Source organism: Hippichthys cyanospilos, chromosome 6 (assembly GCF_059441005.1).
Source record: "Hippichthys cyanospilos isolate Australia breed blue-spotted pipefish chromosome 6, RoL_Hcya_1.0, whole genome shotgun sequence".
Classification (NCBI taxonomy): Eukaryota; Metazoa; Chordata; class Actinopteri; order Syngnathiformes; family Syngnathidae; genus Hippichthys; species Hippichthys cyanospilos.
In genome coordinates this window covers 2863976-2888872 of record NC_142374.1, presented here as the reverse complement: position 1 = coordinate 2888872, position 24897 = coordinate 2863976, and the positions used below count along the sequence as shown (strand labels likewise).

The following is a 24897-nucleotide window of genomic DNA, read 5'->3' as shown; positions in this document are numbered from 1 at the left end:
CGCCTATCACCGGGCTCTCAATGTGTCAAATGTTAACTCTTTAATAGACAAGAGGCAGGAGAAGTATTTTAAGGATAACGAAAGGTACAGATTAGTACAAATTTGCATGCAAGGGAACAGCTCAAATACAACCAGATGGCTGCTTTCTAAGAAGCCTATTTCTGTGTACTATATTTTTGTAACACAATATGTCAACTGTATGTCAAGCTTACCTGTGTGTGTAGTGCAGCATAATGCTGGGGTGGATTATTTTTCAGGGCTGTAAACTAGGGCAAGAGCGCAAAGGGTTTGCTCCGCATGAGAAACCAGCAAAAAAGGCATATGGCAGGTTAGCCAGGGTTCATTCACAGCGATGCCTGTAGATATGGTAAATTGCTTGCCAGAGGTATGTCAGGTGAGCATTTATAGGTCAGAATGGAAAATTTTAGATGGAAGGATGTGGTGTTAGTTTTTGTTGAGCTCAGCTTCAGTGACTAGGTAGTCTGCAATAAGTGTGATGTCTTTTGTGAGTAGAGATGAAACGAGTCCTTAATTCATTTGAGTACCTCGGTTACAAAAACATCTCACTCAGGTCACTATGGATGGATGTTTTTGGAATGTAGGAGGAGACCAAAGTACCCGGAAAAGACCCATGCGAGCAAGGGGAGAACAAACAAACTTCCCAAAGCAGAAATCCAACCCGGGACATCTGATCTATGAAACAGACCTGTTAACCAGTCTTCCACAGTGACCCCCTTTGGAAAATAATGATAAGTAATTTCCCCTTTTTATGCCATGTTATGGACCAGTAACCAAATCATAATTCATTCATATCAGTTTGAAATTATGTCATGTGTTGGAATAAAGGCACAGAAATTAAGACTTTTTAAAAATGTGATTCATCCTAAAAAATATTTAAGTTATCAAAATAATTTGGGATGGGCTAGTACTCATACCAAGTATTGGTATTGTGCTGATCTCTGGCCGTATCTCAAGGTATTGTATTAATAATTTAATAATAGATATTTTTTTAATAAATTGGGATTGTTTTTTGGCGAAGTTTGTGTATCAAAAGTACTGGTGGTATCAGTACTTGGTATCAGTAACGACTCAAGAGTTGTGACTTGTACTGTCGTGGGTCTGGAGAAAAATTGGTATAGCATATAAAAATAACTGTTAATTGCAGCCCTAACACTTCATGTGTGTCACATCCTGTGTTGAGAGTAATGCATTACAAAACTAATGTAATTACTGTAATGCATTACTCGACAGTGTAGAGTAATATATTACACACAAAAAAAATATTAACAGTGTACTCATTTGTAATGAGAGTAACGCAATGCATTAAAATGCATTTCTAGCCTGAAAGTGGTGTTTTTCCACCGAAATTTGCCAAAAACACAGAGGGATCTGAGGAGAAAAGTCCAGCGCAAAAGTTTTACTTGGTGTTGTAAGTATCTACTGTAGCAGAGATGAATGCGACGACAGGTTTGATATGGACAAGATGGACATACACCCTTAACTTTCAGTTCATCAGAGATAAAGACAAGAAGAATATAATCATGAGGTGGACTTAGTGTCTGACACCTAAGGAGCTGTCCACTTCGTGGACCAGTAATTTGACAAACCATTTAGAGCGGTGGCATAGAAACGTGAAGTTAGCAAAAAGAAAACACATGGAGGATTTTTCTCTCTTGCTGAGGGATGCCGCTTCCTCCTCAAGAAGTTAGGGCATTCGTGGTGGAGTATGTCGTACATAGAAGATATGCTGCCGCTTTCCACAGTGGATTCAGCAGCACTTCAAAACCTTGTCAGCAAGACGCCTGTCACAACTAGCAATAAAGACAAGGTAAGCTAACGCTAATTTTCACTGTACAATTGCTATTTACAGTATAATCATCTATAAATAGTTCTGGTCAAGATGTATCAAGATGAACCACACAATAACAATGATGTAGCTGCTAACATTAGCTCCACCGAAACCATCTATTTTTGAAACATCTCTTCCTAACCTAACAGACTGAACTTGAATTTGAATATGTCATGTGTGTGTGTTTGCTCTGTGCCTAGGCAGCGTTCAATTGTGCCACGAGGGGGCGGGGTCACCAGCCTTGCGCACCTGTTCCCCATTACCCATCAGGGTCTTTTTAAGGCTGGTCGCTACAGGAGAGCGACGCTGGGTTATTCCTTCGCCATACTCCCTGCGCTCAGTGAACTCCCATGCCTCGCGTCGCTCTCGCTTGTGATTCTTTTGGTTGGTACTTTTCTCTCGTTGAATTTTTGCTCGCTTTATGTTTTTTGTTGTTACTTTGTTCCTAGTCGTTCTCCTTTAGCCTCCGCCCCCTCGTTGCCTTACTCCTCGGTTGGACTGATCCCTCCTAGACGTTCTCGTCTCTCCCTTATTTCGTACTTTGTGACTTTTGTTTGTACTTTCCCGTTCCCTTTTTGGACACCCTTTTTTCCATGGCAGACGTGCGCTTTCTGTTGTAATAAACTCTTTGAACCCAACCCCTCGGTTGTCGGTCGCGTCCTGTTCGTGCTCGGGGTTCCCCCGTGACAGAATATTAACATTGAAATTGTGGAACTATCTGCCTTTGCCTAAAGCATTAACAATGCATTACTATGCTGTGAAGCTAAGTAATTATTAAGGATTTAAGTATTAAAATACAAAAAAGATTTTGTATCTTGTCTTTAACGGTTTACAATACAACACATGTTAAATGATTTATACTGTTTTTAGGGTTAAGCCAACATTTCAATTAAAACAAAAAGTTTCAATCCAAAGACAAAATGGAATCAAACTTACATATAAAACAAAAGCAGAAGTAAACTCCAAACCAATCACAAAAAAGGTATGGACACACACACACACACACACACACACACACACACACACACACAAATAAGAGAGAGAGAAGAGAAGAGAGAAAAAACATGCAATAGTGAGACATTGAACAATCACAAAACAAACAAAGTAGTCATAGTAATGGGGGAAAAAACTGAGAGAAAGAGCAAAGAGATTGAGGGTACAATTGGATCTTCCTTTCAACTTCTTTTTTCTGGATCTTTTTAATTCAGTTTTCATATGTTTTACTGTAACCTCCGGGTTAATGCATTATGTCTACCACTTGGTATCAGCAAGGCAGTGCTTCTCAAATGGGGGTACGGGTACCCCTGTGGGTACTAGAAGAAACTCCAGGGAGTACTTGAGATTTTAAATAAAGAAACATGCAAAAATCCTTTAAAAATAATTATTGAGCTGATAAATGTTTCAGGAAAATATAAGTTGATTAAATAAATGTTATGTTCAGTAGATTCGTTTTTTTCCCATTATTTTTAAAAGGCAAATAGATTGGCTGGATTGATTTGATTATTTTTAGGTTTTTGTGAACCAATACAAATACAATTTGAAGGGATCGAAAATGTAATAAACACCGATGGCATGTTTTAATGTCTATTTTTTAACCCAAAATTGCTCTGCACTGGTTCAGGGGTACTTGGATGAAAACATATTTCACAGGGGGTACATCCCTGAAAAAAGGTTGAGAACCACTTGCATAAGGTATGGGTTGCTATATGGTCGCGCTCCTATGTATTTTATTTTTTTGGCATAATTTCTCTTACTTTTCATTTTTCATTAAAAACAATAGAAACAATACCAACATGTACAGAAATTGCTAGACTGAGTATGAAATGTGTGTGCATAATTTATGAACATTAAATGAAAAATATTTTAATCAGTATATTTTACTCTTCGTTTGTGTCTTCGGTATGTATTTTGATTTTTAAATATAAGACTGACTATATCGTAGAAACTACCTCTAGAAACATACCAGCCGGTGTGATTCTCTGCACTGATTTTACTGCACTGCTATGCTGATGTTTTTTTTTTGTTTGTTTTTTTTTTTTTTTAATGTGTGGTTTTATATGTATGTCTGTTTTAACACTGTTGTGGTCAAAGCACTTTTGCCCAAGATACTTTCTCCCTGGGGACAATAAAGTTTATCTTATCTTATCTAAATATACTTACAGATAGACAATACTCAAATAGCCTAAATGAAATACGGTTTCTGAGCATTTTATGACAAAAACTTCAGTTCACTTCTGTGTTTTTTTTTTATCTTTTTTTATACAACTTTTAGCTTGATATAATTTAGGTTAAAAATACCACCGTATTTTCATAACCATATTTTAAAAATTAAGTAAACTATCAGGCGCTGCATTGCTGTATTAAAAAGGCTCGTGAGGTTCCGCCCCTTTACGAAGGAGAGGCCTGGCCGGCATTTCCTTTTCCGGTGTGTTCATCCTGCACCGTCCGTGTGATCTGTGGTATGTCAAGCGAGTTTGATGTTAGATTTGCTTTGCTTTGTATGTGTGTTATTCGGATTAAACCTGCTTTCTTAACCAGCGGCGACTCATTTGATGCAGCCTCCACTTGGAAAGTTAAAGCGAGATCGGCAATATCTGTTCAATCTGTATTTGTGCCACAGGATGGGCTTCTAGGGGGCACATAGGTGGACCATGCACATAACGAAATGCGGTTTAAAGTATGGAAAAAAAATACGTGCATAACTCTTACCTCTTAATTTTGTTCATTTTTTCATGTAATGTAATACACCGATTCAAATATTCACAATTCGAACTTAACAACGGTTTGAAAAACACAACAAACTGTTCAGTGACCTTTCCCCCCTGTCTTTCTTCGCACAAAATCACAATTCTAGGAAGGCGTCAAAGTACTGAACAGTTAACCAACATTCACTCCAAAAAAAGTGTTTTGACTAGAGCAGCAATAATTAATTAAAAGGTAATCTATTAGATAAGCGTTTTTCATTTTTTGAGCCAAGCCGCACAATTAAAAAAAAAAAAAAAAAAAAAAACTTTAGGCCCAACACCAGCCAAAAAAATTAATGTTTAAAACTATATACCGTATTATTGACGATATAAGGTCATTCCAATTAATTTTTTTTTTTTATCAATTTTAATCAAATAAATATGATTTGGTGGAAGAGAAGTAGCAAGGATTAGAAAGGATGAAGTAAGGAGGGCATTGAAGAGGATGAAGAGTGGAAAGGCACTCGGCCTTGATGATGTACATCCCTGAGGAGGTATGGAAGTATCTTAAAGAGGTAGTTTTAGCGTTTCTGATTTGGTTGTTTACTCAGGTATTAGTGAAAAGATTCCTGAGGAATGGAAAAGATGTGTGCCAGTGCCCATTTTTAAGAACAAGGGAGACGTGCAGAGTTGTGTTCACAACAGGAATACAGTTGATGAAGCTATGGGAAAAAGTAGTTGAAGCTAGACTCAGGGCTGAAGTGAACATTATTGAGCATCAGTATGGCCAAAAAAGAGCACCACAGTTGCAATACTTGGTTTGAGGATGTTGATAGAAAAATAATGAGAAGCTCAGAGACATAATGAAGCCTTGTGTTGTGCATTTGTAGATCTGGAGCAAGCTTATAACAGGGTAACCAGGGAAGAACTATGATATTGTAAAAGAAAGTCTGGAGTGGCAAAGAAGTATGGAAGAACATTGCAGGACAGTAAGACAGTGTTGAAATGTGCTTTTGGCGTGACAAAAAAATTCTCGGTGGAGGTGGGACCGCATCAGGGATCAGCTCTTAGCTCCTTTTTGTTTGCGATGGAGAATGACAAGGCTGACAGATGAGGTTAGTCAGAAATCGCCACGTACGATGATGTTTGCAGATGACATTGTGATTTGTAGTGAGAGTAGGCAACAGATGGAGGAGAAACTAGAGAGGTGGAATTTGGCCCCGAAAATGGAGGAATGAAGGTTAGCCGCAGCAAGATGATATATTGCTGTTTGAATGAGATGTACACTATTGGAAAAGGGAGGATAAAGGGAGAAGAGATAAAGAACATGGAGGACTTTAAGTATTTCGGGTCAACAGTCCAGTGCAATGGAGAGTGTGGAAAAGGGCTGAAGAAGCGTGTGAAAGCAGGCTGGAACCGGTGGAGAAAAATGTCATATTTGATGTGTGATAGAAGAGTTTAGGCGAAAATGAAAGGTGTAGGTGTAGAAGATTGTGGTGGGACCAGCGACGCAGTTTAGCCTCGAGACGGTACAATTGAGGAAAAGACAGGAGGCAGAGCTGGAGGTAGCACAGATGAAGATGCTGAGGTTCTATGGGAATGACCGGGATGAATAGAGTGAGTAATTAATACATCAGAGGGAGAGCAGGTTACAGTTTTTTGAGATATAGTCAGAGAGACCATACCGACCGAGATGGTTCGGACATGTCCAAAAGTGAGATAAAGAATAAGGTAGAAGGATGCTGAGTTTTGAATTGCCAGGCAGGGGGGCGTGAGGAAGACCAAGGCAGAGGTTTTAAAATGAGGTGAAAGAGGACATGAAGGTAGTCCGTGTGAGAGAAGAGGGTGCAGGAGACAGCCTTAGATGACGTCAAAACCTGAAATGAAAAGTTTAAAATATATATGTTTTAACCCTTTCACTACCAATTATTATTATTTGCCCCCCCCCCCCAAAAAAAAAAAAAAAAAAAAAACAAACCTGATGATTCTATTACTTCTTTATACGTCTAGGATACTAGGCAAATTATTTACAATTTCCCACTTAGAATACAGGCCCTGGAATTTTTTTGTCCCATCATTTATAATAATAATAATAATAATAATAATAATATAAACATGCCAGAGAAGTGGAAATTACCACCAAAGAAATAGCACGTATTATCAATATATTTGCATTGTACTAGATGGTTAATTGAGGAGAAATTGTACAATGCAAGCTACCTTGTTGACCGTGGGCCCAGAACTGTCTTGTAGTGTATGGAAAAGTTGCTAAATGCCACTGGAAGATAGGTGTGTAATGAACCGCCGTGATGCCATTTCATGTTCTTGTAGTGTATGGAAAAGTTGCTAAATGCCACTGGAAGATAGGTGTGTAATGATCTGCTGGGATGCCATTTCATGTTGTTTCGACCATTCCTATACTCACTTCCATTTTATTCAAAAGCTGTGGGACGCATTGTCCCAATGGGAATGAAAGGGTTAATTGGCATTTTATATTAATTAACAAAGTAATCAACATTATTTAGTAAATATTAGTTTGTTTCATCCCGAGTTCAGACTGCCGAAAGAATATTTTTCCTCTTAAAGTGTTGGCATTTTATATTCATTAACAAAGTAATCAACATTATTTAGTAACTATTTGTTTGCTTCATCATGAGGAATATTTTTCCTCTAAAGTGTCCAACAATTATTTGTATTCTTCCTCTGCTTTGTAGCAATAATGGCTTATCAAGTCCAGTTCAGTTTGGAGGAAAGTTACTTAAAATGCTCCATCTGCCTGGAAGTGCTGAAGGATCCTGTGACCGTCCCGTGCGGGCACAGCTTCTGCTCCGCCTGCCTGACCGGCTACTGGGACCGACAGCTGCTCTGCAGCTGTCCGCAGTGCAGAGCCACCTTCAGTCCTAGGCCCACTCTGGGGAGTAACACGCTACTGAAGGAGCTGATCCAAAGACTCGGCGCCGTGCACCTGAACGCAGTTCCCTCCACTCCCGTTCTTGGTCAGAACCCGTGCACCGCTGGAAGCCAAGGCTTTCAACACGTTACCTTTGACGTGTCTTCAGTTTGTTCGGAGCGCACCAATGGGGAGGTGTGTCATCTTAAGGCTGAATACGAAAAATAAGCATTGTTTATTTATATTGCAAATGAAAGAAGAGGGCCCATGAGATATGTTGGTTTCATAGTTTTACAAAATTCCATTTATTTGGGTGTTCTAATTCATACTTTGTAAAGCAAATATATCGTGAAAACTGTGTTCTTAAAACAAAAAAATGAAAAAAAAGTACAAATCTGGTGTTTCCTCAACAAGCAGCTAGTTATAGTTTGTTTAACCCAGGGGTGTCTAAACTTTTTGCAAAGTGGGGGCCAGATTTGGTGTGTTACAAATGTAGGGGGGGCAACCTTGGCGGGCGTCCTTTACATATAACAGCACTTAATTTAAATACATTTCAGCGAGCTGTTTTGTGTTTCACATTTGCTTTTTTACTTTCATTTCAGCGATCTTAAGCAGGTGTTTTGGTTCATTTGAAACATGCCTATCAAAATTGAATTGACATTAAATATTGAAATTGAATATTCATTTAACTTAATTTTTTTAACACTTTAACTTTTTTGTATCCCACCGTTTTTGGGTTAAATAGATAACTTTAAAATATGCACTTGTCCTTTTTTGACTACATTTGCCTCCACTTCTTTTGTCGACAGAAACACGTGGCGGAAGCGCAGCGATATCTGGCCCAGCAAATTGCAGAGAAGGAATCTGAGCTTCAGCAGATTCAACATGCGTTGCAGTCTTTCTCTGTGCGTAACAAAACCACTGAGGGTTTCTTGCAATACACTCGCTGATGGGCGTTGGCCAAATTTTTCAGGGCCTTGTCAAAGCAGCGGCAAAAGACAGCAGCAGAACCTTCTCAGAGCTGCAGGAGTTCTTCAAGCGCTGTCATGTGGAAGTGAAGGAGCTGATTCGGGCTCAGGAGAAAGCGGAAGTCACTCGAGCCGAGAACCAGCTGCGCCGTCTCGAGCGGCACATCGCCGAGCTCAAGAGCAGAGAATCAGTGCTCCGTGGGCTGGCCCAGTCTCAGGACTCGCATCTCATTGCGCAGGTCAGCGGCGGATGGCTTGAAGAATGCAACAAAACTTTGAGCATGAGTTGTGTCTTTTGTTTTGTGCGTGTAGACCTGCAATTCGTTTTGCAGTCCAGTCCAAGTAGGAGAAAACACTTCTCTGACAGTCAGTCCACACGTATCATTTGGTGGTGTGAGAAGAGCCATCTCTGACATGAAGGAGCACGTCCTGGATTTTTATTCCACTGAATTTGGCGACATCACTGCTGCAGGTGCTTTCACCTAATTCAATTAAATGTTAGCTTGCTTGTGTTTTTTTCCTACAGTGACGTTTAAATGACAATAATGTGGGTGTTGTGTTTTCACAGTAAAGAATGTGTGCATCCTACAAATTGCAAAAACCACCAAAGGTAAAAAAAATTTAAAAATTGAATTGTTAACGCCCGATATTTTATATCGTTTTCGTTATTTTAATATAGATTAGGTTGCATGCCCTGAGAGTTTGCAAGCATCATTTCATATTAAAGGTGCAACAACTCACCCAGTTGCTCTCAAAATGTACCTGAGATTTGTACATAGGTTCTGCTGGTATCAGCAAAGTTAATGGAGTGCTTTGTAATGTGTGACAGAAACAATAGTTTCCTTTTCGAATTAGGAGCAAGTGAAATTAAAGATGAAGCAACTTAATGCTAAAGTGTTTTATAGTGACTAGCAAAAACACAATCTATGTTCTGGAGCCTCTGAATAAAATAGTCCTTGCAAGTTTAGTTCCAAAGTTTGATAAATTCAATCCAACCGCTGGTTGGGGACCGCTGGTATAGTGAGTGCTACTTATATATTATATACATGCATACAATTAAATAACTAACATAAAGAAAAAGTGTCTGAAGGATTTATTTATTTTTGAGCAATGTGAAAGCTTGTTATGACCATATTCCCTAGTGAGGGTAGCCTAGCCTATATATATATATATATATATATATATATATATATATATATATATATATATATATGAGAGAGAGAGAGAGGATAACATTTTATGTTCAGTTTGCTTCTGAACACAACATTTTATCCAATTTCTCTAGTCCTTCATTGAAGCAGAAATATATAACCTTAGAGTTGTAGACAAATTTCTGACATGTTATGGAGCAAACCAATGACTGAATCAAGAAGAAATTCATGTCAATTTAAAACAAATGTCTTTTTTAACAAAGGCAAGGAAATTTACACCCGGAATTAGTTGGGTCAAAAATAACCCAAACTGAAAAAAAAAAACCCTCAATAAACATAAAGAAAAACAAAAGTGACACTATGTCCCCCTTTGTTATTCTTCTTGCAAAGCAAACTGAAATAGTATGATGATTCTTTGCACGTCTATAGATTGAAACAGAAATCATTAATTTAATTGAATCTGTTTCAAATTGACAACCGATTCTGAATCATATCGGAGACCCCAAAATTGGAATCGACTCAACCCAGTCCGAGATTTAACCCTTTTAAGTTGTGTTATTTGAATGAAAATATCCGGCTTACATATCAATTTTAGCCCCAAATTCCTCTAGACCAAAAGGTTTGGTCAAAATCAATATTCGATAAAACATCCCGAATCGAGTTGTTTCTACTTTTCATTTGACAAACCCGTATTTGTCAGCTCAGATGCTTGAGTGAACTAAACTCTTTTGCTTACTGTACGATCTTTCAGATTTTTCTGTATTTTATTTAGTATTTTTTGTAATCCTTTCTATGTCTTTGACAGCGTTAGAGAAGAGCAATCCGTCCGCTCTCCCGCTTTTGGATAACAGAAGCGCCCTCCTGCAGTGTGAGTATCTCTAGCCGCTCGCCACCAACAGTGTTTTGTCCTCCACTCACAAATACCTTTGGACGCTTTTTTCCACAGACTTTTGTCCTCTTTCGTTGGACCCGTTCACAGCCCACAAGGAGCTGGCTCTGACCAACGGGAACCGCACGATCAGTCGAACGGGACAAGTGCAGTCCTACTCGGAGCACCCCGAACGCTTTGATGCCTGGGCTCAGGTCATGTGCCACGAGGCGCTGCAAGGAATGCACTACTGGGAAATGGAGTGGGCCGGCAATCAGGTGGCCCTCGGGCTCACCTACCAGAGCATCAACAGAAAGGTGACTAAGTCAACTCTGCCTCAAATCTTTTTCATCTCATTTAGCAGCTTTTCATGTAAGAGTTGCATCGAAATATATAAAAGATAAGCAGGTTCAACTTCCTTTGGATTTTGATATCTGAGTGTGTTCACTTTTATCTAAGCATACAGTATACACCACAATTAAAAGCTGTAATGGAGATTTTTCTTCAGAAAAGGGCAGGTTTTCTCTTCTCTACGTGTGCTTGTGCCTGATACAGTTACATAGCCGGTGGATTTTACTCTTTTTTTTTTTTTTTTTTTTTTTTTTTTTTTTGCACCTTTGTCTTGGTCCTGTAGTTTTAGTAGAAGTGGCGTGTCCTGGCTAAAACCATTCATGGGGTGATTTGAAAATCTCTGTTACAAAATGCTCAATGCATTTTTTTGTCTCGAATACCTGTTTATTTAGTCAGGAAGAAGTCGAGCTAAGTACAGAAAGTGTTCAGGCTAATGCTAACATGGTAATGAGGCCAACTAAAGAAAACAAGATCAAGTTACGTATGGAGATTAAAGTCTTGCTACACTTGAGTTAATTCTGACTGTGTTGTGATATAACAACTGAAATTGACTCATCACACTTCAAAAGGAGTATGTTGCGTTCAGTGAACTCCCGGAGCTGTGAGGTGCGTTCAGTGCTTTCCGGGAAAGTTACATATTCTATTTTTACCCATCATACCTCGAAATAGTTTTTCGTAACAAGAGGCAATATTTTCCTGTTGAGGCATTTCGTAACTCAAAATTACGTATGAAGAGACGTTCGTAAGTAGAGGTACCACTGTAACTAGTACCATTATTGGTCAGAAGAAAAATGGTATCGAACATCCTTTTTATTTAAGTTAAAATGTGTTCTGTGTTGTGTTCTGTATTCATACTTGGCTTTAACCAAGTGATTATTTTTACCTGATTATTTTATCAAATAGAATGTTGCAGGATATTCGAATAGCAAAATGTTAAAGAGCCTTATGCTGCGTTCAGATGGTGCGCGTCGTTTACGCTCTACGCAAGGCGTTTTGTCGCGAGGTCAAGATGAAGTTCATTTTTCACGCAACAGTATCAGGCGAGGGGAGGGGAGTGAGCTTGCTGTGCACTTTACAGTGGATCCGGAAAGGAGACCATTGCTGAGAATGGTCCGGGATTTGGCAGAGCCAATATTTTCTCTGACAGCACCTTTATTATTTTTTTTTTACACTGCGTGTCCCTCACTTTCACGGCAATACTCGTCTGCCAAAAAAAAAAAAAAAAAAGTTTTAAGGTTGCAATCAAGTGGCCAATACTGTGCTAAATACTGTACTGTCAGTGCTGCACTATCGTTAGCTTAGCACAATAACTACAGTTTAACAGCTGTTCAAAAAAGGAAGCAAACGCTGCACATACCAGTTGTCCCAAGTTCTCCCTTCCGCCTTTCTACAAGCCAGGTGAGTGCTTTGCTTGGCTCCGTTTTGTATTGAAAGCTAAGATGGCCGTGTTGGATAGCTCCCAGTGACCACAAAGCAGCCGCCATGATTTGTTCCTGCCCCCTGCTTGAGACGTTAACCGTTCCCGAAGCTGATTGGCTGACGCGACGCGACACGCAACAAAAGTTCAATTTTTTTAACTTCTCACATCACGCGTAATTACGCGGCGCTCCATCGCGTCGCTCAACGCGTCATCGCGCCTGTCGCGCGAACTCCATTGACTACAATACAAAACTGTACGCTCTTCGCGCTCCATCCGAACGCGGCATTAGCCTTAGGTGAGTGTGTGGCTAAATACTCACTTCCAATTATCTTATGAAATACGAATTTTTTTGTAAGTTCGTTCACGTTTCCAAAAAATGCGACCTCTCTGTGACCTCCGTCTGAATTATAAGTCTTGCAAAACTGTCCCACATACATGCTTAACGTTAGTGTTTACGGTGTACACAATAGATGGCCAATGTGAGTAACTGGCAATATTTAAATGGCTGTGATGCAGGTCCCTGAATATTTTCAATTTGTGAAATTTAAGGTGGAAATTGAGGAGAAGGGTGAGGTTTTTGGCCATGGCATTTTGTAGAGCAGTGGTATGTGCAGAAGAGCTTGATGTGTTTCGTTTCACCGACGAGTTTCTACACAACGTTAACACAGGTGGGTTGGTTGAAAGCAACCTGGCCATTCCGATTTAGTCGCATGACTAAAGAACCAATACTGTATGATCAATTTCAGGACCACATACTTAAGTGGCCTGGATCGCATTTGAAAAAATCTTATCTGTGTCGTTTAAACTGCCAATAAAAGATCAGATAACAGATTTCATAGTGGTAAAAAAAAAAAAAAAAAAAAATACACTTCAAACAGCTGTCTGAACGTAGCCAAAGGTGTCTGGGCTGCTCCACAAATAGCCTGCCAAGCTGTTTTGGGCTTAACAAACTGCAAATGATTTCTAAGTATGTATTAAAGATATGCTTTGGGGTTTGTGCCTTCCACTGCTTTCCTTTCATCCAGGGGTCATCCAATGAGAGCAGGCTGGGACACAACAGTCAATCGTGGAGTCTTGGCTGTAGCGCCTCATCTTACACATTCACCCACGAAAATGAGACAATCAACATTTCGCCCAGCGCGGCATCCCGCAGAATCGGCGTTTTCTTGGCCCATGATGAAGGGCTGCTTTGCTTCTATACTGTGCAGTCGCAAGGAATACAGCTGCTTCAGCAGGTAAAGACCACCTTCAACCAGCCTCTCTACCTCGCAATGTGGCTGGGGGCCCAAGCCAGCGTGAGCCTCTCTTGCATCGACTGATAAGTGTTAGAAGCTGCTCATTCTTCAACATGGTGCCTCTCCAATTTCTATTTGACTTTTGGCTGGCTTAAAGAAGACAACACGGGCCTCGGTGCGAGAAGGTTTTATCAAGTGACAATGAAACAATGTTTGGACATGAACTATGAGAAAACCTTTCTGGAATCTTGTTGTAAGCAGCGACATAGACACAGAACTCTCAAAATATTTGGGTTAACTTAAACAAAAATATTGTATGTATCATGAATCTAGTCTAGGGGTGTCAGACATACAGCCCGCGGGCCGGAAGATGTTTAATCCGTCCCGCAAAATGATTCCATGAAGCATTTAAAAAAAAAATATATATAATAATAATGGGACTGAAAAATATTCTGCTGTCTACATTACTGTAATGCTCTTGCGTGTGTTAAAGAATTCACTCAGTCATGGTTCTGCCTGATCACTTCTTTTATTGAAAGGCAAATAGAAAGAACACAAGTACGTCTTCCCAAACTGCTGCCAGCTGCAACTCAGCTTGTGCTTGATAATTGACTCAGTCCTTAACCACAAGCTTTTTGCCTAACAACAAATGTTACAGTACGCAAAAATCTGTTAATTTTGCAAGCAATGAAAAGACCAGCGCTGCAATTTACAAAATCGAAAGAAATGATTGATAAATGCATTGTCCCAAGATGCCCCAGTCCTCTTTTGCTGACGTCCTTATGCTCTACAACGAACGTAACAATATACACAATTATTTTTTACACTATCAATGCGAAGATGAGCACTGCAACTTACAAGCTGAAGCTACGAGTTGCCATGTTTGCGCCAAATAACTTGCTCATTGCTACACTGACAAAGTGGAAGACTCACGTTAGCATTAAGCTTTGTCATGCTACTGCTCAGCGCATACAAAATCGCCCTTAAGAGATTCCCATTGGGCTGGAGGCATCATCTGGGTCACGTTCACCTTTGGTCTCTGTTGTGTTATAAACTATTTGTCTGATATTTTGTTTGAAATTTACTTTATTTACAGCTCAGCTGTTAGCACATAGTTCCAACGTATTTGACATGATGTCATGACTTTTTTCATGAGTTTTATTTTAACATATATCAATACGTGGGTGGCACCCAGTGTCAAGAATGAAACACTGCAGCACTATTTTATTCTGTTCCAAGTCTTTGCAGTTCACAGTTGCACAAACACAGATTTTGAGTGGGATATTTTCCTTCCCCTGGCAAGTTGTCTTTCATTGTATTTAATTGTTTATTTATCACGTGTTGTATACAAAATATGTATTTTTTGGAACAAACGGAAAAAAGATTGTAGAAAATGTTTGTTTCCTGCAACTATTGAAAAAATGCTTTACAGCAGTGATCCCCAGCCTTTTCATCACCACGGACTGGTCAACGCCTTACATTTATATTGTGGACCGGGTGGGGGGTGCTGGCTGCTAAATATTGTGCTGACATTGCAGAGCACAGTAACTACAGTTCAACAGCTGTTAAGTGAAGCAAACGCTGCATATACAGTACCAGTTGTCCCAAGTTCTCGCTTCCGCCTTTCTACAATCCAGGTGAGTGCTCTTGCTTGGCTCCGTTTTGTATTGAAAGCTCAGCTGGCCGTGTTTGATCGCTCCCGGTGACCGCAAAGCGGCCGCCATGATTCATTTCTGCCCCCTGCGTGAGCCGTTGAATGTTCCCGAAGTTGATTGGCTGTGGCGACGCGAAACGCGGAAAAAGTAAAAAAAAATTAACTTCATGCGAAAGGCAAAATTTCGCTTCTCGTAACCGCGCGCAGCCATTCGCGTCGCCTCATTCGCGTCCATCGCGCCGTCCGACGTGCATTCGCGCCCAGTCACGCGAACTCCATTGACTTCAATACAAAACTCCCGCTTTTTCGCCTCGTTCGCGTTCGGCGTGCGCGTACCATTAAATTAAACTATCTCCAAAACATTATTTCGAGTGCAGCCCAAGCGGCCCGGTACCAGTTGATCCACGGACCGGTACCGGTCTGCGGACCGGGGGTTGGGGACCACTGCTATTCAGTATTGTGATACATAGGGGTTAACGGTAACAGTAAGTTAACAGTAATTGAACTTATTTTTTAAAATATACTTTTGACAATACAGTATATTTACAGTTGACACTTCTCTTTTATTTGGGGGCTATTCGAGTCAAGGCCAGTGTGCAGAGCAAAAATCTATACATAATTAACTCTCAATTGCTTTTTAGATAAACAATATAGCATAATTTTACCTGCCTGTCCCGCTTGTGGAAAGATTTTCCTACATACGACCCTGAGTCAAAATGAGTTTGACACCCCAATCTAGGACAATCATAGTAGATGTTGTCAATTGTATGTTGCTTTCTTTCAAAACATTTTGAACCATATCATTCACACAACAGACCCAAATCCAGTGTCCTGAGAACGTAATTTTATACACTACTGTGTAAAATTTAAGTCATTTTTCCCCCCTTTGGGACTTGAGTTAACTGTTTTACTACTTTGACCAGTGGATCATCAACTTGAACAGCATTAGTGCTCTTATCTCCAGAGAAAGTTGCAAAAAAAATAGTCACCACAAAAGATTCTTACTTCTTGAAAATCTGACTTTAGACTCAGAATTCTCATTTTAAAGTCATAATTCTGACTTTCAGGATTATCAGTTTGATAAGTGTGTAAATTGAAAAAAAACAATATAGCTTTAAAGTAAAAAATAATACTTTATTCTCTGAATGCTAAAATTGACGGGTGTAAGCGTCAACATTCTGACTTCATCGTGAGAATTATCAAATACTTTGATCTTTACATCAAATGCATTTCATATCCGTACTCAGCGATCCTCTCTTTTCTCGATGCCTACGTGTCCCCTAAAGCAGTGGTCCCCAACCCCCGGTCCTGTCCGTGGATAAACTGGTACCGGGCCGCGTGGGCTGCACCCAAAATAATGTTTTGGAGATGATTTACTTTAATGGTACGCGCACAGCGAACATGAACGAGGCGAAAAAGCGAAGCGTTTTGTATTGTAGTCAATGGAGTTCGCGTGACTGGGCGCGAATGCACGTCGGGCGACGCGATGGACGCGAATGGCTGCGTGCGGTTACGAGAAGCGAAATTTCGCCTTTCGTGTGGTTATTTTTTATTTTTTTTTTTTTTACTTTTTCCGCGTTTCGCGTCGCCACAGCCAAACAACTTCGGGAACATTCAAGGGCTCACGCAATGGGCAGGAATGAATCATGGCGGCCGCTTTGCGGTCACCGGGAGCACTCACCTGGCTTGTAGAAAGGCGAAAGCGAGAACTTGGGACAACTGGTATATGCAGCGTTTGCTTAACTTAACAGCTTTTGAACCGTAGTTACTGTGCTAAGCTAACGATAGCGCAGCATTGTCAGCACAATATTTAGCACGGTCTCGGCCACTTGATTGCGACATTGAAACTTTTATTTTTTTCTGGCGAGTATTGCCGCAAAGAAAAGAATTAAGAGGCTGTCGCTGAAAATACTGGCTCTGTCACATCCCAGAAAAGTGAACGTTCTCAGTAATGCTCTTCTTTCCTGATCTACCGTGAAGTGCACAGCAAGCTCGCTCCACACCCCTCCCCTCTCCTCGCACGACAAAAAAGTGAACAAAAAGTACAACGGCGACAGAAAGCCCCTCGATTCGGTGCATAAATCTGAGGCGTAGTGAGAAGGATGATGTGGTTTTTAGAGCAGCCAGCACCCCCTCCCCCTGGTCCGCAATATAAATCTGAGGCATAGTGAGAAGGGTGATGAGGATTTTAGAGCAGCGCCCCCCCTCCCTTGCATTGACCGGGCCCCCCCCTGCGTTGACCGGTCCGCGGTGATCAAAAGGTTGGGGACCACTGCCTAAAAGAGACAAGTGGGAATGTCGAACGAGGGTTCGAGGAAGACAACACCGTCGAGCTCAGCGGTGCACGTGCCGCCACTATGCAAGGTACAAGTAGTTCGGATACGACTGCTCAATCGCCGTTGCCATCATACAAGGGGGTTTGTCCACACTAAACAGCACTTTATTGACACATGTACACTGTATTTATTTCTTTGTTGTATTAAAAGATGAACCACAACAACAACAGTGGGAACAGGAAACTCTGTTGAAAAGGAGGCGGGAACTTTTGCCTGTGCCCAAGAACCACTGGCAGGGGGTATGTACAGTCGGATGGAGCCTGAGGAGAAAAAATTCTAATTTTTTTTTTTTTTTTTTTACACCCCTATTTGATCTGTATTTGATCTTTCAATGGTAGTGTGAACGACAAATCAGATTTTTTTTTTTAAACTTATTTTATTTTTTCAAAGTAGATATGAGTCTTTCCGAGGCCGAGCGTCTTCCGCTACGCTCAATCAATGTATATGTCACCGTTTTGGAGCCGATGATATTAGATTTATAAAAGGAGGAGCGGATCCTTCTCTGTTATTTGGAGCGTGAACTCCCTGTGTTTACGTTAAAGCGGCCCCACCGAAAAGGTTCCGGATACCGGAAGTGCCATTGCGAAGAATCAATTATTAATGTAATTTAATCATAGAAAATTTAATGCATACATTTATTTTTTTTCTGGTTCAGGAATTTTCGTTTGACAGATGTCCGTACTTGGGAATGCTGACTGTATTGTGATGAGAAGTGACACAATACACATATTGCAATATGACGTTGGGTTTCCAATTTATAGCGTATCGGTTTTGAAATTCCTTATTTTTGTAATCTTACTTTTATTTTTTTAATCAATCTTCTCCCGTGTGGCTTTCGTAGCATACTTTTTGTTTTACAGTGGACCTCCGTGTGATGAGATTAAGCCGTTCCGCGGTAATTCGCCATATGACGGGCAATCTAAACCTATGCTAAATAGGTAATGCGTTTAGAACCCCAGGTAAAAACATCAAAATTGTACATATTAAAAATTGGTATCAAAATAGTATAATAAGTGCTACATATGTATAATATACATGTATACAATCAGAAAACATCATAAATAAAAATAAAAAGATTCATTTACCTTTGAGTGCCTCTTGTTATGCCCATATTCCCTAATAAGGGTTATCTCCAGCATCATTTCCTTATAAATCATCTTCTTACTTCTCTTTTTAACATCTCCAGCAATCTTGGGACCCTTGGCTTACCCTTTCAATATTGAATTAAGCAGTAAAATGCACTATAAATACGGTTTTGTAACCACTCACAATCGAACAAAGCTTTACCGTTCCGCCATTTTGAAACAAGTGAGGCCAACCAATAGCAGACCACCATATCTGTGAGGAAACGCCGACCAATAGCAGACCAACACTGTAGTCAGGCGTTGCATGGAATTAGATGGCAATAGTAAATAAGTGCAATTACCTAAAAATGCCAGCAGATGGAGACAAAGCACAAATACAGCCAACCCGCTAGGGTCATGACAGTTGTTTTTGTCACAAATCCGGTAAAATGTCATAGACGGGATGAAAAAACTCAGTATTCCACTTCACAACATGAAAATAACGTGTGTGTGTGTGTGTGTGTGTGTGCGTGTGTGTGTGTGTGTGTATGTATATATATATATATATATATATATATATATATATATATATATATATATATATATATTATAGTAAAATTTGTTTCGATCTGCTTTGTAAAAACAAATATACTGTCTGTATGTCAGGTAAGAAGAGAAGAGGAAACAGTGCACGAAATGGAATCCGGATGAAATTGAGGACAGCTTGCTCTTTTGTTTGAGGCAGCTTGTCAATTCTCCCGCAGCCCCATTTCCACCCACACCGCCATGTGAAGATGAAGATGAACTCTTTGTGAGGAGCCTGGTTCCAGCTTTGAAAAGATTGCCACCAGACCAGAAAGATTTGGTCAAGTTTCAAATTCATAAATTATTATTGGCTGCTAAAAATACGACTTTAAATGTAGAAGAGGGTTTGAGATAAAAAGTCTGGTCGGCAATGTTTTCTATGCAGGAATCAGGCCTAGTCTACTCCTAGTTGGATTTCTTACAAACTAGTGATAATTCTCTGCCTTTTCTGGCAGACGCATTTTTTTTTTACTCTCCATTAAAAATGTAGGAACCTTAAATCTCTGGCCAAAGTGGGGAAATTGTCGGGATCCACATTTGCTTATAACATTATCACTCTGTACACAGTCACATCAGAATCAGAGCAGAGATGCCTTTGTTTGGTACAGGTACAACGCTCTACCCTGCTCGGTGTCTAATGCAAAATCACACAGCGCCTAATTGTGGCTGTAGTGAATAAGCATAAAATGTGCTCCTCCTTCCTTTATCCAGGTTTTTCTGCTTTTAGTCTTTTCATGTTTATGCTTTGACTTATGTCGCAGGCTTTCCTTTCTTTTGTGTGTGTGTGTGTGTGTGTGTGTGTGTGTGTGTGTGTGTGTGTGTGGGGGGGGGGGGGGGGGGCTTAGTAGTTATTACTATGCAAGCTATTGTTATAGTTATTATTATGCAAGCTTGGATATGTGTAGGACAGGGACAGACTTTGTCTTACTGACACTTCCTACCAAAATAAAAACATTTGATTCTTAGTAATGTTCATGTCTTTTACATACAAACCATACAGGTTGCATGTAATTATGTGTCTTACTGCCTTGATTGATATTGCAGTCATGTCATATGTTCAGGGGAGTCATTAATTTCAGCATTTGTTTATACTAACAAGTAATAAGCACTGTTTAATCAAATTTTATTTGTATAGCCCTAAATCACCGAAGTCTCAAAAGGGCTTCACAGATGAAAAGACGTCATGTGGAGACCTCTTAAAAGACCTGTCAAATGCAACCCCCCCCCCCCCCCCCCCCCCCCCCACCCCCATCAAAAAAAAAGTTATACTCCTGCTCTAACGCTCAGCCAGTCATTCCTGGGTTCCTGTGTGTATGTTTGCTGCCTATTTGAACTGTTTACATTTCAATTCTCCCAAGAATATGGTAGTTTAAACATTTCTCAGAACTGTGGAAGATGTAACTGGATAAGGTAAAAAACTGGTTGCAACAGTGACAGATGAAACAGGCGATACAATTACAACTCTTGTAACAAGCATCAACTTGTGATGCAACCTGTACACATCGTCAGTGATGATACCTAGGGTCTCAGAGCGTTTTGGGTCTTTCAAGCATCATGCGCTCTCTTCCAGGCGACCCAGCCATGGTTGATCAGACCCTAGCTTGTGTCCAGGAAGCTATTGACTAAGTGAAATAGTGTGTGTACTAACCGTTGGTATTTGCTTCCCCGGACCTCCTGCATACGGATCTGTGAAGCTTGTTGATTTTACCTGGCGAGGCCAACATACAAGAGGCAAGAATACAAGTCAGACGAGTGGCCACTGCGTTTTTATGGCTGACGGCGAGGAGGGGGACAGTGACAGGAAGGCCTGGCGGGGAAAAACCAACACTAAACAGCCTGATGACCAATCGCAGATGAGGCCACACAGCCAGGCAGCAAAGTTTTTTATTCAATCACATGACTGGGCCTTACAGTAATGCATTTTATGATTCTTTTTGCTTCCCAGATGCAGGAATTGTCCAGAAAAATCAATCCGAGCACACAAACTAACAAACACAAATTACTGTATGTTGACATCAGAAGCACTAAATGGTCAGGCCACAACAAAGAAAGCTGGACAACCGTGAAAATAAGTTGTTTTTCAAGAAAATCACTTTTTAATTAACAAATCATATTTTTTGTCACAGAAAGGAGTTGTGGTACACTGGTGGTGGGGGTCAAAATAAATCCTAGACTTAGTACATACTGCTAATTAGGATGTCAAACTTTTAACACAAGTCAACAGCGAAGTATATTAACGCTGGCAACAGACACACAGAAAATGAATCCACTGTCCGTCATTAACCGTGCATTCTACTCATCAACAATAGATATGTATAGGTATGTATTTATCATCTATCATTTTATGGCATTATATTTGTGCCACCATTTTTATTCTTTGATTTTTCTCCCATATATAGGGGCTCAGCTGATTGGAGGGACCCGTGCCAGAATGCCCGTTATTGACTAGTCGTCACTGCTACGCCTCCTCATCCTGGGCTTTGGACTTCTGGAAGATTGATGGACCGAATTATGTGACATCGACTGTTTGTTTTAATTTATTGTTTTACACTGTGCAAAAAATATCTTCGTAAGCGGGGCAGTTGCCCTTTAGAGGGCACTGATGTGACCACCATGCGACTGAGAAGTAATAGCCCTTGAAAATAAAAATGATTATATTGAAAGACCTATTTTTGATGTTGTTAATCATAAAAATGATTTTGTTAATTTGCTGTGAAGGAAATCATATATTATGCTTGTTTCTTGTCTAGAATAGTGTGCATTGCTATCCATGTGTGCAGTCCGAGTTCATCTGGCCCCAGTCCTTAGATAAAGCTGTTGATGCAGGAAAGTGTGAGCTGGGACCTTGGCCCAGCTGTTGGTGGCGCCCGGCTGGTTCTTTTTGTTATGTCTTGTCACGTGCAATGCTTTGCTGAATTAATAAAAACCAGGCAGGGGCGCTTGGGCAGTTAAATTAGCGTTGGAGAACCCACGAGTTCATTTGCCCAAGCTTTTTCCCTATCCATGGCATAGAAAAGTCAATCTTGGCTGGTCTGAGTTACTCTTTTTGCTGCTTAGCGGCGAGGCTTGTCCTAGTCTTCTTTTTGAGATTTCTCTGACATTTGCCTTGTCTGTGATTTGTGACATGTTTCCAGTCTGGGCATTGGCATCAAATTCTGTCAACTACTGTTCATTTCTTCAGCCACATAGCATCATTGCCTGTTATTTTTCAATACAGTATTTCTGTTACGCAAGACAAGACATTTTTTTTAAAAGACCTGTTGGTATTTTTTGGAAGGAATTATGTAACGACAACAGCAATAAAAACTTAACCAAACGTGTGAACTTGTAGGCAAAGGGGAAAGGATCCAATAAGCATACAGATCCTTCAACGAGACAGGATGTAAAAGTGCATGTAAAACAACTGAAGTAGGACTAGGGTCTAGTGCGCGTGTTGGAGGCTTGGATGCAGCTACGAAAGCCATCAAAGCCCTTAGAGCAAAGGTGTCAAACAGAACCAGCCCACCACATCATGTTATGTGGCCACCAAAATGCTGATTTGTCTTCAAGTTTCTAGCTAAAATACCAAACTTTCAAGTTGTCTTCAACTTTTAAACATTTTGAGGGGACAACAACTGTATTGTGTTCCCAATCTCTCTTTCGAACAGTTATTATGGGCCACTGATTTCAAAACTACGTAGGTGCGTGACAAACTTTAAAATTTTGTTTGACTTCACAGTCATTTCTTTGACAGAAACTAGAACTACAATGTAGCCCACGATACAAATGAGTTTGACATCCTTACCCTAGGGAGACTGGATCAAATGCTGAGGTTGAGCTGGTGGACAAGCATACTGATTATGTTATAAGTAAGGTTGTTTAGTGATATGTCAATAGAGGAGAATGAGTCAAGTTTACCAGGCAGATGATCAGCTAAAATGTACCCGATACGGTTGTCAATATGACAAAAAGAGTTATAAATTGGCTCAGACAGCACTCCTGACAAAACAAAACGTAAGACACAGAAGTGGTCCGACGTAATGACCTGCCAGACGAACCAGGGGCTAGCAGTGAGATTTCTAGGTAAAAATATGTTCCAGTGTGTTATCAAGTGAACGAGTGGCACTGTTAACATGTTGGATAAAATCAAGACTAGAAAGAAAATCTAAGAATTCCATTGGAATCTGAGCTATCATTCATACGAAAGATCAAATCACCTAGTAAGACTATATTGTCATATTTAACCAGATCAATCGATAAAAACTGAGAACTCACATAGAAACTAGATTTTGTCTAGGTGGTCTATAAATGACTAATGCCAGGAATCGGACCAGAACATGTTGATGTGTCCCAATAACTATTGAGAGATATTCAAAAGATGTGAAAGCAACAAATGAACATTGTGTACATGAAAACGGGGTAGAAAAAAATAACAGCAATGCAGCACCCCGAGTCCTTCTTGCCTAGCACACACAAAGAAAAAGTAAACAGGGGGTCAAGCCTCATTAAGAACAGCACTGGCAGTAGAACAAAGCCAACAATCAGTGAGGAACAATAAATGCAAATTATGATGCATAATAAAAGCATTACAATAAAAAATCTTATTGGATAAAGAGCTTCCATTGAGTAGTGCACAACTGTGGTTGACCGGGTAAACAAGGTGACCTTGTTCTGATTTGAAAGAGCAGGAGGTTTGCCATTATGAAAAAAAAATGTAATTAGGTAAAGGCTTATTTGTAATTATAATTTAGATGGGCAGCTCAATAGCCTCATGAATTACTGGCCTTATGTATTAAAATGGTTTGTGTGGTTGCACATGTGCATGCGCGCGGGCATGCGTTTCTGTGCTTGTTTTTTGCTGTAAGTTACTAATTAGCCAAAGTTTTCAGGCAATCCAGCAGCTATTAAGCAAAGGAACAAAAGTCATTACGTTTTATCAGAAGATCAAAGGCTTTGCATGCTCCAATGGGCCTGGATATATTTGTATAAATATACAGAAATGGGTAACAGTCACATGAGAGAGGCATGAAAGTCATGGACTAAAGGTCAAATGCACAAAAAAACCCCTAAACCATGCTATTAAAACAACACCAAATTGTTTGATTCCTCAAAGTTAGGAGACAAAAAACGACCTACAGGGTGATTATCTTGGAGATCAGGCAGTATTGTTAAATTACCATGTACATTCTGGTTGCTGTTTCACCCGATTGAAAAAATAATAATAATTATAGACTATCAACACTGTATATCACAGGTGTCAAATTTAAGGCCTGGGGGCCAGATCAGGCCCGCCACATCGTTTTTCTGTCTGTCATCAAGTGTGTGACAAATACCTTTGAAATGTATTTGATTCAATGTCATTCCAGCCCTCTGACAGAAACCACTACGACAAAGTGGCCCAGGATAAAAATGACTTTGACACTTGAAATGTACGTGTATGTACAATAATTCCCCCAATTCATCTGTCTTTGAACAAAATTTTCTAAACGCTTAATTTAGTCAGTGCAAGACAGGTTTAACTTTATAATAACAATGTTGTGATAACTGTGTAAAAAAAATTAAAAGTACAAGCTTAAAAAGCATTACCAAACAAATGAGTTATATCTAAGATAAATGAGGGTGAAAAGGTAGCCAATTCATGTTAATTAAAAAACATACAGTGCAAAAAAAAAAAAAAAGGTTTGTAATCATTCCCTTCTATTATTTTACAAAAAGTATTTAAAATTATGGCTGTGGTGTGTATTAATACAAATCTATTCTATAGAAAAACGGCTTCCTGGATATTTAAGATCAATATTGATAATATGCCTAGAGCAAGAGGGAAAATCCCCCTTTGTTTCCATGTGCAACATGTTAACAGTTC

At 39.9% G+C, this 24897-nt stretch overlaps 1 protein-coding gene across 2 annotated transcripts; it reads left to right on the top strand.

Moving 5' to 3' along the window:
• Window positions 1-4284: 4284 nt before the first annotated feature.
• Window positions 4285-14484, top strand: LOC148421865 (E3 ubiquitin-protein ligase TRIM65-like). Of its 2 annotated transcripts, none has more exons than XM_088417259.1 (9): window positions 4285-4308; window positions 7248-7618; window positions 8233-8328; window positions 8397-8630; window positions 8704-8863; window positions 8960-9001; window positions 10348-10410; window positions 10489-10727; window positions 13207-14484. In XM_088417259.1, the coding sequence occupies exons 2-9, from the start codon at window positions 7253-7255 to the stop codon at window positions 13498-13500; spliced, it is 1494 nt and encodes a 497-aa protein (XP_088273385.1). In that variant the 5' UTR covers window positions 4285-4308; window positions 7248-7252; the 3' UTR covers window positions 13501-14484. The 2 variants fall into 2 exon arrangements, with proteins under 2 accessions (XP_088273385.1, XP_088273386.1); XM_088417260.1 differs by lacking the exon at window positions 4285-4308 and adding an exon at window positions 4437-4526.
• Window positions 14485-24897: the final 10413 nt, after the last annotated feature.

Bases quoted from the DNA above. Each gene is read 5' to 3' on its own strand.
- LOC148421865 (XM_088417259.1), top strand. From the start codon at position 7,253: ATGGCTTATCAAGTCCAGTTCAGTTTGGAGGAAAGTTACTTAAAATGC. The intron at 8,329-8,396 runs GTGCGTAACAAA...CAAATTTTTCAG, and splicing joins ATGCGTTGCAGTCTTTCTCT to GGCCTTGTCAAAGCAGCGGC. The intron at 8,631-8,703 runs GTCAGCGGCGGA...TTGTGCGTGTAG, and splicing joins ACTCGCATCTCATTGCGCAG to ACCTGCAATTCGTTTTGCAG.